General features: G+C 45.8%; 1 protein-coding gene across 1 annotated transcript in view; it reads left to right on the forward strand.

Annotated features, from left to right (window-relative positions):
* Positions 1-14,681, forward strand: part of ZNRF3 (zinc and ring finger 3) — a 141,745-nt gene that overhangs the window by 119,772 nt on the left and 7,292 nt on the right. The window contains exons 3-5 of the mRNA XM_063087155.1: positions 12,133-12,207; positions 12,618-12,749; positions 14,037-14,147. Coding sequence (XP_062943225.1) covers positions 12,133-12,207; positions 12,618-12,749; positions 14,037-14,147 — 318 coding nt within the window. The remainder of the gene's footprint in view (positions 1-12,132; positions 12,208-12,617; positions 12,750-14,036; positions 14,148-14,681) is intronic.

The raw sequence follows: 14,681 nt of genomic DNA on the forward strand, positions 1-14,681 counted from the left end.
GGGGGCAGGGGAGTTTATGACTACTCTTGTCTAGAGAAAGAGATTTGACTCTGTTACTGTTCTAAATGATTTGGGTGTGGGGTTAATAGATAATGAAACTATATCACTCTTAAGCTCAACTAACATAAAGTCACAGATAAAAGGAGTTGATACACAGGGGTCCGTCCATTTTGGTTTTTTGTTTGTTTTGACAGCTGGCCCTTACAGATCTGAACCCTTGACCTTGGTGTTATTGGCACCATGCTCTGCCAATTGAGCTAACCAGCCATATAGGGGACCATTTAGAAACAGCTTAGAGCCTTAAGAAGTTGAAAGTTGTACTGTTTGTGAGCTTGCATTGGCTAAAATGGCAATGGATATAACCCCTTTGAATGAAATAGCCTTTGACTAAACAGATAGGCACTTTCAAGCAGCTAACTCTGTACAAAAGTAGGAAAACTTTCCATCCTGCCACCTCCCAGGGAGGGCAAGATGTGATGCATTATGATAGGCAACTAGGAAAAAAAGTCCTTCCTTATAATGACTATTTGAGCTGCATGACATTTGTAAAGGGAGTTTTAAAAATGAGAGTGTCCAGGACTGGCCAGTTAGCTCAGTTGGTTAGAGTGCAGCCTTGTAATACCAAGGTCACAGGTTCAGATCCCCGAACTGCCCAGCTGCCACAAGAGGAAAAAAAAAAAAAAGAGGGGCCCAAATGGGTTAGGATAAGAGCTATCTGGAATTTGTGGGACTGAAAATACAATACTTATATAAGCTATTAATAGAATACTTTGAGGTTAAGCGTTCAGGTTTATATATGTGCAGATATTTCCATCATGCTTGATTTTAGAAAACCCTGGGACAACATATTTCTCCGACCTGGGATTATGAAGAGAGGCTTAGGTCAAATGTCAGCATTCTACTTTGTGGCTCAGTGACCATGGGAAAGTTATGTAACCTTTGAGCCTCCAGCTGTAAAATGGGGGTCAACACCACCTCCTTGCAGAATTGCAGATTCGGTACCATTTGGAAGCACTCAGTGCCTTACCTAATACAGAAATAGGTATTTTCCTTATTTTCCTCTCTTGGAGACTCATGCTTTGGGGCAGCACTGCCCTATGACCAGGCAAGGGGAACCATGCTTTAAGGCCTTGAGTCATTGCTTCTAAAGCTTCTGGCCATAGGTGAGGAGTTCAAGAGGAAGATCCCTTCTGAACCATTTCCAGGATCCCTGAATTCCCCCAAGATGACCCTACGCTGGCTTCCAGCCCTTGCAGAACTCTTTTCTAGGACCATCCTCCTGGGGGCACACTGCATTGGCAGCACACCTCTCTTTTCAAGGAGGGTGGATGGAGATTGGCCTCAGAGGCTGAGGTGGCCACCTGCATGTGTATAAGCCCCCTCAGAGTGCAGGTGGACCAGGGGTCACCTGTCTCCACACTGACATGTTCTAGCAAGGAATTCCAAGGAGTTAGAGAAATCTCACTTGGAACCTAACCTTTCAGGTCCTTATGAAGGTATATGTGTCAAGATAGAAGGGTAGGATATATCTTATTTACTGGTTGTTAGCCTTTGTCCCAAACCCAACAAGTGTTAGGAGCAGGCCTGCTTCAGGCATGCAAAAATTCTTTCATCCAGATTACCTTCCTCTTAATAGAAATAAAATTGTCTAATCAAAATAATCCTTTGGTTTTTTTAGTCAGTTTACCACCTCATTCAGGAATTCTCTAACTCCTTTCTTTGCCTAACCAGAAGTATTTGGGGGAATGCAGATTAGATAGCTTTTGGGCCTACACCAATCCAACTGAAACAGGAGAGGGGCTCCAGAATGTGCAGAGACAGTCATCCCAGAGGCTTTGCATAATTTGCGATAGGTCAGAGGTTTTCGGCCCCACCTGAATTTTACAGTTAACTGGGAAACTTTTAGAAAAATATTGCTGTTAGGGTTCCATTCCACATAGATCAAATTGTCATCTCTAGGGGTGGGGCCCAGGCATGCTTATTTAAAATCTTCCTAGTTGCCTCCTCAGTGGGCCAAGGTTGAGAGCTGGGCTCTTAGAGAGCCTGTCCTCCACCTCCTCTCCTCAGAAGGGAGGCTGTAGGGGCCTCAGCCCTTGCAGGCACTGTTGTTCCTTGTTAAGCCTGTTTCTGCCACCTAATTAACACTTGTTTATATTAATTAGTCACCATATGCACAGAAGGGGGTGGTCCTTTTTGAAGTTTGTAGTTGCTGACTTTATAAGATTTGACCTGGAGTGGGACTCCTGGAAACTTCAAGATAACGGCTTCCAGGTTCTGTCAAAAGTTTCTCTTCCAGGCATATACAGCTCATGAAACAACCCAACTGTAGACGATTTTCCACAACAGCCTTCATCCAGAAGGATCATGGAACAGGAGGGTGTGGACAGGCTTTCCTGGAGTTTTGGTGCTCCTTGTCAGGTGTTAAAACAAAGAGGATCATTGTGTTTCTTGGAACTGGTCTAAACGTCTATGTTTAAGATTAAGATCTAGGGAAATGCATTTCCGTTTGACACCCAATAGTTTCTGATTGTGAAAAGGGTACCAACCTGGGCAATGGCGCCGTGACACGGCCGCGGACTCCAGCCTCTTCTGTTGGTTCCTTTAATTAGGAGAAATTAAGTGGGGCTGCTACATATTTTGAGAATAAATAACACTGTTTAAACTTAGGCAGCCTTAACCACTAACTTAACCGCTGAATTCTCGCTGCTACATGTCTCCTAAATAGATCAGCATAATCTTAACTAGGACTTAAAATGCATCATCTTCGTTCCGGAGCTCAGAACCTGCAGCCGACGGGAGCCTTTGGAGGCTTAATGACTTTAATTATGGCGAGAAATATCTTCTCCCGGTGGGGAGGGGCGCGGCCGGCGGCGGGGAGGGCACTTTCTCTGGTCGGAGAAGGCGGGATGGGAGCCTGCTCCGAAGGCTGGCTCGAGGCGGGGGAGGCGGGGGAACAAGAAGAAGCTGGGCTGGGGAGAGGAGGGACCCTGGGGGTGGGGGGGAGCCGCGGGGAGGAGGGGTGTTGGCCGCAGGGCCTCCGAGTTCTGAACTGTGTTTGTGGCTTCGGCGCTTTGATCTCCAGCCAGGGAAACCTGGAAGGTCAGGCCAGGCTGCAGCCAAGCCCCGGAGTGAGGAGCCGGGTGGAGCGGGCCGCACCACCCACCCCTCACCTCCCACCCCCACCCCCCGGGAAGTGAGCCTGCCTGGCTGCCCAGGCCTCCCGCCCCCACCCCTCTTGACCTCTTTGTGGTCCTTTTGTGTGTTCGTCTCCTTTAGGCAGTGGATTAGGGGCTGCAAGTTGGGAAAGTAGACTAGCCAGATGCCCTACAGGTTTGGCTTGGTAAAATCATGTAGGAGTATATGTTGTATATACTTTAAAAGAAACCTGGTTATATTTTTAAGCTGTGTGTCGCCCCACCCCCACCCCCATACAAATTACCCAGGAGTGGCAGGTGATTCCCCCTGGTGGTTTGTGTGTATTAAGGTCTGGTTTGCCCCCCTCCCCTTCTTTTCTAACACTACCTCCCCCCCTTCCTGGCACCAGGATTTTCTCACCGGTTACCCATGTTCTCTGGTGCGTGACCTCATTTCCTATGGAATGAAAGGTTTCTGTCGGAAAACAGGGACCTTGGTGAGACAGGCCTTGTGAGCCCCCTTGCCTGGCGAGAGTGTCCCGTGTCATGCCATGACTCATGCTTCAGGGAACAGCAGCTGACCAGAATGTTCAAGATCCTGGTGCCTGGGTGGTCACTACTAAGGAAAGGAAAAAGTGAGAAGGGAGGGTTTAAAATCCACTTAGTGGCCTCCAAAGGGAGGGGCATAAAAGGGCCCAGTGAGCCCTGGCTGTTTGGACTGGAGTAGGACCCGCCAACAGAGAGAGACCTGTGGGTGTCAGGCGTGGCCAGTCCCTGGGACTGGCAGGTTGGTCTCCATCGGTGTTAATAGTTGCTCTTCCCTGACCACAGGAGCAGGCCAGCAGTGGTGGCGGCATAAGCAGGACTTGTTATTGTCGCCCTGAGTTTCCGACAATGCTGTTGTGTCCCAGGCTTGGGCCTTAGGTGGATGCATCTTGCAGTGCTTTGGTCTCTTGTTACCCCAAATTAGGCCACCATTGGGTTTGGGAGTTTTGAAGCTGTGTAGAATCTACTGCCAGTTCACCCAGAGAGCCAAGTTCCAGCTCTTTGCACCAGGTGGGGAGGGCAGACCAAGATCAAGACCCGCACTTTCCCAGGGACAAGCCCCTGTTTGGTGTGGCCCTGTTTCTCCACAGGTTGCAGGATGGACTCCATCAGTCTTTTAGGCTGGAGGAAAGCCAGAATTTCCTAGTGAAATAGGAGGAAGCTGTAAAAATCCACATCTCCTGCACTCTGCTCCTCTGGACATGCCCAAGGATAGTCATTTGGCCAGTTTTCATTTGGTCAGGATGCTACGGGAGGCTCACAATCCTCCAGACAGTAGAAGGAGCAAACACTGCAAGTTCAAGGGCTTATTTCCTCAGAGTTTTGACATCCAGAGATGAGCACACAACGCCTAATAAAGATCTGCAACCTGGCAGAACCCCTTTTGAGCCTGGGGTCGAGGTTGGCTGGAAACATAATGCCTGCATTAGAACTAACAACCAGTGAAAGACCTGCCAGCAAATGCAACATAAAAGATGGTACAGTTAATAAATCATATCCTGAAAATTTGAAGTGCAAAGAATATTGTGTTCCAAGAAGATCTGGTAGAGAACGATGTATCTCAATGTAAGAGTCAGAGGAACCCCGGGAGATCAGGTGACCAGAGTGAGCTGCAACCAGTGCCTGGAGTAGCAGGCGTGGGGTGTTGCGTGCTAACCCCTTGGGTAAAAGCTGATCCTTTTTAGGTGAATGAACAAACATTTCTCAGCCATTGCCCCTGTGCCAGGCCCTTTGCTGGATTCTGGGAATTCAACAGGAAAGAAGTCTGACACACTGGAAGTAAACAGTGACAGTGTGATGTCTCAAGTGCTGCAGTGGTAGAACACAGTGAAGCCACAGGGAATCGCATCCCAAGGGAATGACACCTAAGCCGAATGAGAGTTAGAAGAGGTAAAGGTCATGTGTTCCTCAGAGGGAAGGACATAAGCATTAAGAAAACTAATAGAAATTTAGTCTGGTTAGACTTGGGAGGTAGGGTGTTGAGTTTGGGAGCAGTAAGCAGCAGGGAGGTCAGATCTTGCCCTAAGAGCAATACAGAGTCATTTGAGGAGAGTGGTAGGTCAGATCTGTGATTTAGGAAGGGCCTGCTGCTGCTTCCTGGAGACTGCCCTGGAGTTAGGGTAGGATAGGCTGGGCTGGGTGGTGCCCATGGGAGAACACTGTTTTGATTTGCATGACTGCTGTCCTGCACAGAATGGAAGCAGTGGGGATGGAAAACCAATGAATGGATTTGGAAGATGGAATCAGCAGAACTTGGTGAGCAGTTGGGTGTAAGGGTGAGGATGAAGGGCTGCGGTTATGACTTGGCCCTTGGGCGGGGGAGCACCTTCTTGAGGAGGGAACCCAGGTTGTAGGGACGTGAGTATTATATAAAGGGTAGGCCCATGACAAGACCCCGTGCACCCACGTTGGCAAGAAATGACCCACAAATGTCCAGGACAGTGTGCTCTGCTCTGGGAAACTGCCAAAGTAACTTGGGAACCCAAGCTAAAGCAGAATGCTGATACCAAGTCATAGGAACCAAGCCCCAGGACTTGGGTACATTTTTAGATACTCCACAGTCATGGTTTCTGCCCTCTTGGGTCAAGCTACTATCTGTAAGCATGTCAGAAGAGAGCCTCAAGTGAACACTCACTTGGGTAAGAAGGGAAGAGTCCTCAACAGCCTCATCCTGCTCCTTGCTAATCAAGATCTCTTCCCCCAGGACAGCCACAAATGTGTTACGACAGACACTTCTAGAAGGTCCTGACTTGTATCTTCCTTGGGATGCCTGGCAAACAGGTGGCCCTTTTAAGTAGTTGTCAAATAGAACTGTGTAATTGAATGTTTTCATACCAGTAACCATCCCATTTAAATTGTGGTGTATATATATTATTTAGTAATTGTTTTCCAGATCAAAATGTAGATCTTCCGTCACATCCCTCAGGCTTCTACTTGTGAGTTAGAGTGAGGGGGAGTGAGTTAAGGGGATGATATTCCTCTCACCTGGGCATACCATATACCATGGAGCACTGGGTCCAAAAGTCTGCTCTGCAGAACGGAGGATGTTGACAGGAGTTGCTGCAAAAGGATTCTGTGACCAGGAAAACCTATCATTCCCATAGGCACACTTTGGGAAAAGCTACCATAGAAACATGACCTAAGTGATCCCATGTCCTTAATTTCTTACCCATTTGCCCTTGGAACTAAATACTCAAATTCTTCCTATGACTCTCCTGTCCTCTTCAGAGAGGTCTGTACTGGCATTGTGACAGAGTGCTCTATGAGGACAAGGGTCTATGACCATGTTTGCTGCTCACTGCCGTGTTTCCCCAGGGCCTAGCACACATGGTAACTGGTTAATAACTCCCATTGAACAACTAAATTAATAAATGGTGGTACAAATAGAACTAAACTCTGTTCCCGCCTACTGTGTTAGTTAGTTGAGAATGGACCATGCCCAGGGCAATCTGCTTTGCTAGGCTTTATGAGGGATACCAACATGGTCAGTAAGAGCTACCTCCTGGCTTCTAGGAGTCTCTGTTAGCCTCCAAGGGTATGCCTGGCACCTAAGCAAGACATTTATGTGTAGGGTGCCTATACCTTGTGACTCAGAAGGACCACTCATAGCTATTTTAAGGGCAGATGCCACCTGAATGAGAGTACAAGGATATAAATACAGCACCGTAGAAAATGTAGAAATCTCCTACAAGCCAGTCAGGGGAACAGTCATTAAATAAACTCTGTTACAACCATGTAATGGAATGATATGTGTAGCTAGTAAGACGAATGAAAAATTTTCCACATCAATGCATATAATATTGTTAAGTAAATTGTTGAGTTAAGGGTAAAAATAGTAGAGTAAAGAGCAGTGTACATCCAATTTATTTTTAAGAACATTTTGTGTAATACATGTGCGTTTTATTCCTGCTAATATATGGGTTAAAAAAAACATGGAAGGATATTAATCACACATGTTAAAAAGCTGGGATATGAGTTATTGTTTGCTTTCAATTTCTGAATACTTTAAATTTTTTACACCAAGGGCATATTACTCTTAAAAATAGCAGAAACGCTAAAGATGACCATATTTTCAGAGAAAATGCATCATACAAAGTGGTAAGTGTAAAAAGCCAAGAAATATGAAAAAAGTAGTGAGTGGCAAAGGAGAAATCCTAAGAAATATTAGAGCTCAGAGATGGGTAAGAGCTCCCCTTGGCTAAGGAGAAGCACTGTTAGTCTTAGGAAAGGCATCGCATGTGAGCTTGACATGAAGGGCGAATAGAGTAGGTATGATCAACTCGGTATAGTTTACTCTCGTACCTTTCTGTGAGGTATTATCATATAGAGAGTTACTCTCAAACTGACTTCCTCCTTCCACGTAGCCAACAGGCCACCTTGCCCAGAAGTTAAATCTGTTGACAAATTTGTCTTCTGTTGTCTGTACCATCTTATCTTTTCATTAAAACAGACAAATAGGATTTGGGTGGGTATATAAGGAGGGGCATTAAAATTCTATGTGGATTATAGTAAGATTCTTTTTTTATTATTTCCTGTCAGGTATCATTCCATATATATTAAGATTCTTAATAATCTTCATATTCTTTGGCACTGGACCTCTGTCCTAAGAAAATTAGAAATGAAAGCCAAGATTTATTCAGTGCATCATTATTATAATAAAAAACTGGAAAAGCCCAAATATCAAAAAGGCATGAGTGAGTAAAGTGTAGGAAGGAGTATATCATAGCCGCTCAAAATATTTACAAAAAATTTTTAGTAACTCGGAAGCTTATGATAAGTGCAAAATAAAATGCAGAATTAAAAATCGGATTCAGTAGAGTCAAAAAATTGTACTTGGAGCCCCTGTGTATCAGAACTGCCTAGAAGAGTCTTGTCTTCATATTACTTCTAATAATCCAACTTCCTTGGTTATCCTATGATCAGGAATGTGGGACAAAGGAGATTTTTAGTCATCTGTTGGATTATTTCCCATAAAGACTACATCTGTCTGATTTCTCCTATAATAAAGGTTACACCTTGACACCATATTTAAGTGTTTGACAAAGGAACAGGTAAACACAGGTGAAAAATGGAGTATGTGCTCCAGAGGCTCTGGGGAATAGGTATTCGGGTGGGTCCCAGCCCCAAACCAAGTCTCAGTGTAACTGCACCCACCAGGGAGAATACCTGCCTGGGTGAAATTCCTGGTAATTGTGGACTCTAGGCTTTAAGTGTTCCTGCCCACAAGGTGGTGACAGGACCATTTTCATCAGAATGCTCCATTTGCATCAGGACATTCTAGGCTCAATCTTACTGACAGAAGCACTTCCATACCAGAAAACCACATCCATGGTCAGGAAGCACTTTCTTTTTACCAGCAATAGTTCACGATTGTGGTCCCAGATAGGCTTTCTTTCATTTATAATAAATGCTTATTGAAAAAGCATAGAAATGATAAGTGCCCACCACAGTAGGGCCCTGTCTTCTAGGGGATGAAATTTCGTACTTTGCAAAATGTCTTTGTAAGTATGCAGGTATTTGCCCTTTTGCTACTTGTTTCAATGACTATGGACGTCGTCTAGTCTCAGGTCCTGCAGCCCTGGAAAGGTAAATAAAGGACCATGACAACCTCTTGTTCTGCCCACCAGGCTTCTGGTTACCTGCTGGCTGGTGCCAACCTGCCCTGGCCTGAGTGAGGGTCAAAGCAGCAAAGGTGATAAAGGATGTGAAGATACCTCTATGGGTGGGACGAGAGTAAGGGCATACAGAGGTCAGCAAGGCAAGGCCTTTGGCTGCTTCTGGGAGGTCTGGCGAAGACTTTCCTCCATTTTCTGTTGTCACACCCTTCTCTTGCTCTTTCTTCCACTCTGATCTGTGCACAGTTTAGGGGCAAGTGCCTTCCCCACCTGTAGCCCAGTTTACTGGTAACAGTCATCTAGCCACATCTACCAGTCTTCGTCTTTCCCATCCTTTCATTGAAACAGCCTCATCTTGAGAGTTCTGGACGTTAAGTGTGTGACTTTATAAAACAAGGGTTTCTGGTGGTCACAAGACTGGTAGTCTCCTGACCAGAGTTTAGATTTGTTTTGAAATACTATTCTGGTCCAAGCTTGACTACGTAAAATAGTAAATGATCTAAATATGAAGATTCGTTCAAGGAAGATGCCTCATCAATTATTTTTTTTAATTTATCTTTGGCAGCTGGCTGGTATGGGGATCCAAACCCTTGACCATGTTGCCTCACCAGTTTTTTGACTGAAATGTAGGGCAAGGGAAGAATGTGATCAAGCAGTGTTCTGTTTTTTACTTTGCTTTGGGAATAGTATAATAAAGGTGTCATTTTCCAAATATGGGTTATTCATGGCCTGTTTTAAATCCTGAGCCGGCTCCTAACAGGCAAGTTCCCAATAGGATCCTGGGTTGACTTCCCTCCTGTCCAGTCCTGATATATGCCAGAAATACAAACTTATTTTAATAGCAGCTTACATATAATTTAAAAAGTAAATCAACTATGAGAAAAAAGTAATCAACTATGAGTACTCAACTATGAATATCCAACAAGATACTTGTCCTTGGAGCCTGTACAATTAGCCTGGTTGAGTTGTGACTGAAGTCAAGCTGTAAATGGGATTTAAGCACCTTATTCTTGACATATCCTATTCACTGTAGAAACCAGGAGACTGGTCAGCCCTCCTAGATTTTGTTAAAAATGTCTTTTGTGCCTGTCTCAAATGGGTCATGCCTCGTCTGGAACCTCCAAATCCTTGAGACTTCCACATTCTCATGGAGCAGGGAAACCTGAAAGCGGCAGGAGGCCATGTGGCCGAATGGCTTCCCCAAGGCGTGTGTCGCTGGGAAGGCATTCCTTACCCCACATCCCACAGCTTTTCATCCCACGCCCTGAGACTCTCCAGGTGCGCCAGCATCAAAGCGGGGGGTAGCGATCTCCCGATCAGGACATATCTGAATGCACATTACCTGCGGGTGCTGTTTGATGTACTTGATTGTGGGATGAAAGCCAAATAAAAGAACGAAAGGTCCTCTTTATTTCCTCATCTTCAGTGCTGTTCCTCAGGGCCCTTCTGCATCTGGGGAAAGAATTTGTGAAAAAGACTGGGATACCACCTGAGCGGAAAACACAAGTGCCTAGTTACTTACTATTAACTCTGGAATCCACAAGCTGTTGGACTCGGGCATGGGGTTAGCATCCCAGAGAGCTTTATGGAGGAGGAAAGTGATACCATCTTGGCCTGGCATTTTCTCAGTGTGCCATCTGTATCCTCTCTTGCTGGAGGGGGGTGACAGGGCCATTGAAGTTCTGAGTAGCTCTGAACAGTCCCCTGCCTCTCAATTGAGTGGCCAAGACTGGGCCCTGGAAGGGACCTTAGTCATAATGACATAGGTGCCCTCCTCCTCTTATAGATGGGGAAACTGAGGCTGCGGCTGAAAGAGATTCAGTGATCTGCCAACTGGTGGCTGTATGCTAGTGGCAGAGCCAGCAGTAGCTCCCAGGATTCATTCCTGACTCCTAGTGCAGTACTCTGGTGATAAAACAGGGTGGGGTGGACAATTGGCAGAGACTTTAAATACACTGAATCTCAATTCAAAAAGAAAACCTTCTGCAGAACAAGGACAGACTCCAGCACAGCACCCGGGGTGCCGGAGCTTCTTAAATTGCTGAGGAGCTTGCAGTGTCCCTGAGGGTTTTACAGAAGTTGCTTTTGGTCCTGCTTGTTTGGTACAAAGTTTACAGGGAATTGGCTTGTTGAAAAAGCTATGGGATGAGACTGCCCTCTAGTGGGCTGGTGGAGCCATTGGTCTAGCCACGTTCTCATCTATGCTGGCTTTCTTACACCATGTCAATGTACAGGGATTATTCCTATGGAAGGGATTTGGATTTTTTTCTTTCTCAAGCACCTGTAGTGACTCTATTGACCTCTGAGCACTAGCCATCATTTGCCCATCTTATAGAAGGGTGGTTTCTGTTTTTGTTTTTGTACCCCACTCCACCCCCATTAGAGAGGTAAAAATTCTTTCCCTAACAAGATTCAGGCTCCTAAAAGCAAGGGGTATATCTTATGTCTTACTCTTCCACAGCTTCTACCCTGGTGTCCACTTAGCTGGATGTGAAACTAGAAGATTCGTTGGGATGGGAAGGAATTCTTCCACCCGCCCCCAAAAGAATCCTGTCACTTCTCATTTGTTCCTAAAATATTCTTATTCCATCTCTCTGATCAATATTTGCCCAAGTGGTTGACTCATCCGAATCCTCAGAAAGCTCACAGAACTCAGTTTCCTGGGCCTGACTCAAGCCCTGCTGAATCAGTCTCTGTGGTCTGAGCCGGGAAATCTGTTTTACAAACTTCCCAAGTGGTTTTTGATGTGCAACCAAGTTTGGCCGCCAGCTGCTCTAAATCCCCATTTACAATGATTTCTTGTAGCTTTCCCCCCTGATGGTGACTCCAAAGGTCTTCAGCTCATGCCATTTATTAAAAATGACCATTCTGAGATTCATTCAGAAATATTTGATATGCTGTTCTAACTGGATGACAGGGGAAGGAAGAAGGACCACATGAGATGGACCAAAGGCATTTGGTTTAGTTGCCAATGGCTCTGTACTCATGGCAGAAAATACTGAAACAATACCTCTATGCTGACTGGGCAGGTTGTTGATTTGTAGTTTGTTTTTAATGTTTGGGCTGGATAAGGAGACAAAGGTTTCTTGAGTACCCAATTACTAGTTTTCATTTATTCTAAGTCATCTGGTTCTCAGGATGACCATACAAGATAGATGGCATTGTCCCCATTTTCACAGATGGGAAAGTTGAGGTTTAGGAAAGTTGGTAATGTGCCCCAAATCACATAAGTTGGTAAATTGTCAGATTCTGCCTTTGATTACAGGCCTGATTTCCAAGGCCAGCTTTGGAAAGGTAAGAGGACCAGAGTGCCAACCTGCTCTTTTTTACTCTGCCAGGCCAAGCGAGCAGTGCAGCGGGGAGCTACTGCAGTCATCTTTGATGTGTCTGAAAACCCAGAAGCGATCGACCAGGTAAACTCCTGGGGCCATGCCAGTGCTGCAGTCAGTCTCCCGAGAGAGACACTTCCTTTAGTTGGCTCCACTTCTCACAGTCGTGTCACCCTCATCTCGGGGACTTTGCGTTTGACATCTGGAGTTAGTTGTCCATGTTTGGACATCATACTTGAGGGAGATTTATAGAGCAGGGAATTAGGGAAGAGGGAGGCATTTTCAATGACCCTTCTGGACCTTCAGCCTGTCCAGCCCATCCTAAAACAAGCGTTATCCTCAGCCTCACCCTTCTGGAAGCTCCAAGGCTATGATGCTTGAAGAGTTTGAGGATTTCTAGATGCGCATTTAGTGTTCTTTTCCTTTGGCCGTTCTCTCTCTCCTGCTTCTTAAAGTAAGTGCATGTTTTAACCAGGACTTCTCTTCTTCGTTAGCTAAACCAGGGCTCAGAAGACCCGCTCAAGAGGCCAGTAGTATATGTGAAGGGTGCAGATGCCATCAAGCTGATGAACATCGTCAACAAGCAGAAAGTGGCTCGAGCAAGGATCCAGCACCGCCCTCCGCGAGTGAGCCTCCGCACCGGCTGGCCCAGTGCCTTTATTTCCTTTGAGCTTCATGCTTTTATTCCTGTCTTCTTTCTGTCTGAAATACCAGTGTACCCTAGGTTCCTGCAGGTTTAGATCAGCTTTAGGACTGGAGACCAGGGAGAAATTTTACCCATATATCTTTATAGGGAATTTGAAAAATCTTACTAGAAATAGATGATTTCTGCTAAGATGTCTCTGGTCTCTTCCACCTGGCATTCCTTCTTGGTAACCTCTTATCCTTCTTTCTCTTCCATCCCATCTCCCTCTGAAAGGCAGACTAGGGAGGACAGAAGGGATGGGACATCCAGCGCTTGGCTTCCTATGTCTTCTTTTTTCCTGTAAGGCAAATTACCTTATTGAAACTCCCTAACTTACGTTTGAGTCTGGAACTGGGATTGAATTTCCTGGCCCCTGAATACTGTTTAGGCTTCTCTTAAGTGTGTCGAAAAGACACTGCTGGCCATTAACCCTTGACTGGTATCTCTTCTGCCCAAATCTCAGGCTAAAGGATTCTAAGAACCTAGGACAGGTGCCCCATATATGTTTTATTTCCCCCTGACAAATATTGGAATATTCACATGTAGGACGTTTCTTTCTCATGCACAAAGTATCTTAATACACACAGCATCCAGCCAGCAAAGCTTTATTCCTATTGGCTAAGTCCGTGTCCTAGATAAGGTAGCTTCAAGGTTTTAGGAAGCAGTGTGCTGTGAGGGAACAGGCAAGAACTAAAACAAGAGGGAGTTTGCAGAACTGACTTGCTGGCTTCTTTTTAAAGGAAAAAAGCGCTTTGGTAAATGTGACTCACTGTAGTGGAAGCTGATATTTGTGGAAGCAGCATACAATTTTCTGAGTTGTTGTAAACCATTAATTATATGGTTAGTAATCACTGTTCCCTCAAAACATGACACTCACTCCTTTGTCCTATAAATGTGATTATTTGTGTTTATTTGGAAGGGCCCTTCTTACGGGTTACAGCGCAATCCGTGCTGTTCCCCTGGGAGCCAGGCTTTACGAGTAGAGCTCCCTTGGCTATGGGGGGCCTGGCTGAGACCGCTGCAGGCTTCCCCCTGGTCACATCAAAGACACTACCTGGGCCTCGAGAGCTCACCATGTGTGTGTGAGCAGAGCCCTAGGAACTTCCTGCAAATTAAGGGAAACTTACCCCAATCACCCCGTCCTTTTGCCAACCAGGCAGCACAGCCCATGTGGCGATTGCCAGGCTGAAGAGAGGCTGTGACTCACTGTGTCTGTGTTCTGTTCCAGCAACCCACCGAATACTTTGACATGGGGATTTTCCTGGCTTTCTTTGTCGTGGTCTCCTTGGTCTGCCTCATCCTCCTTGTTAAAATCAAGCTGAAGCAGCGACGCAGTCAGGTAATACCTCAGAGCAGCCCATGGACGTTGACCCCATTGCCCATTGCTGGTAGAAACCAGGCTCCACAGTGGAACCTCGTGGCCAAGGACTCTGAGCTCTGCAGCCTGTTCCCAGTGGCCTAGAAACAGCAAAGATGGAGAAAATTAAGAGCAAGACGTACAGCCCTGTGCCTTCCCTGTTCCAAAAGAGTCAGTCTTACAAATGAGCATCAGGGATGTTTCCGGTCAGCTTTTTGAAAGAAATGTTTAAATGTTAATGTGGAGCCCTAGAGCCTTGCTCTTCAAACAGAAGCTGGAGACCAGCAGCATCAACATCACCTGGGAGCTTGATAGAAATGCAGAATCTCAGGCCCCACCCCAGAACTATGAATCCGAATCTGCCTCTACCAAGCTGTCCGGGTGACTCTTGATAAACAGGGTACTGCCAGAGTACTCCAGCTGGCACATGGCTGTGTGTTTGTAGGAAGGAAAGATGTGGGGGTGGAGGGTGTGTGAAGACAAGCAGGAATCTAGACTCCCAAATGTATGTCAGTG

This window comes from Cynocephalus volans, chromosome 2, assembly GCF_027409185.1.
Source record: "Cynocephalus volans isolate mCynVol1 chromosome 2, mCynVol1.pri, whole genome shotgun sequence".
In the NCBI taxonomy this organism is placed as follows: domain Eukaryota; kingdom Metazoa; phylum Chordata; class Mammalia; order Dermoptera; family Cynocephalidae; genus Cynocephalus; species Cynocephalus volans.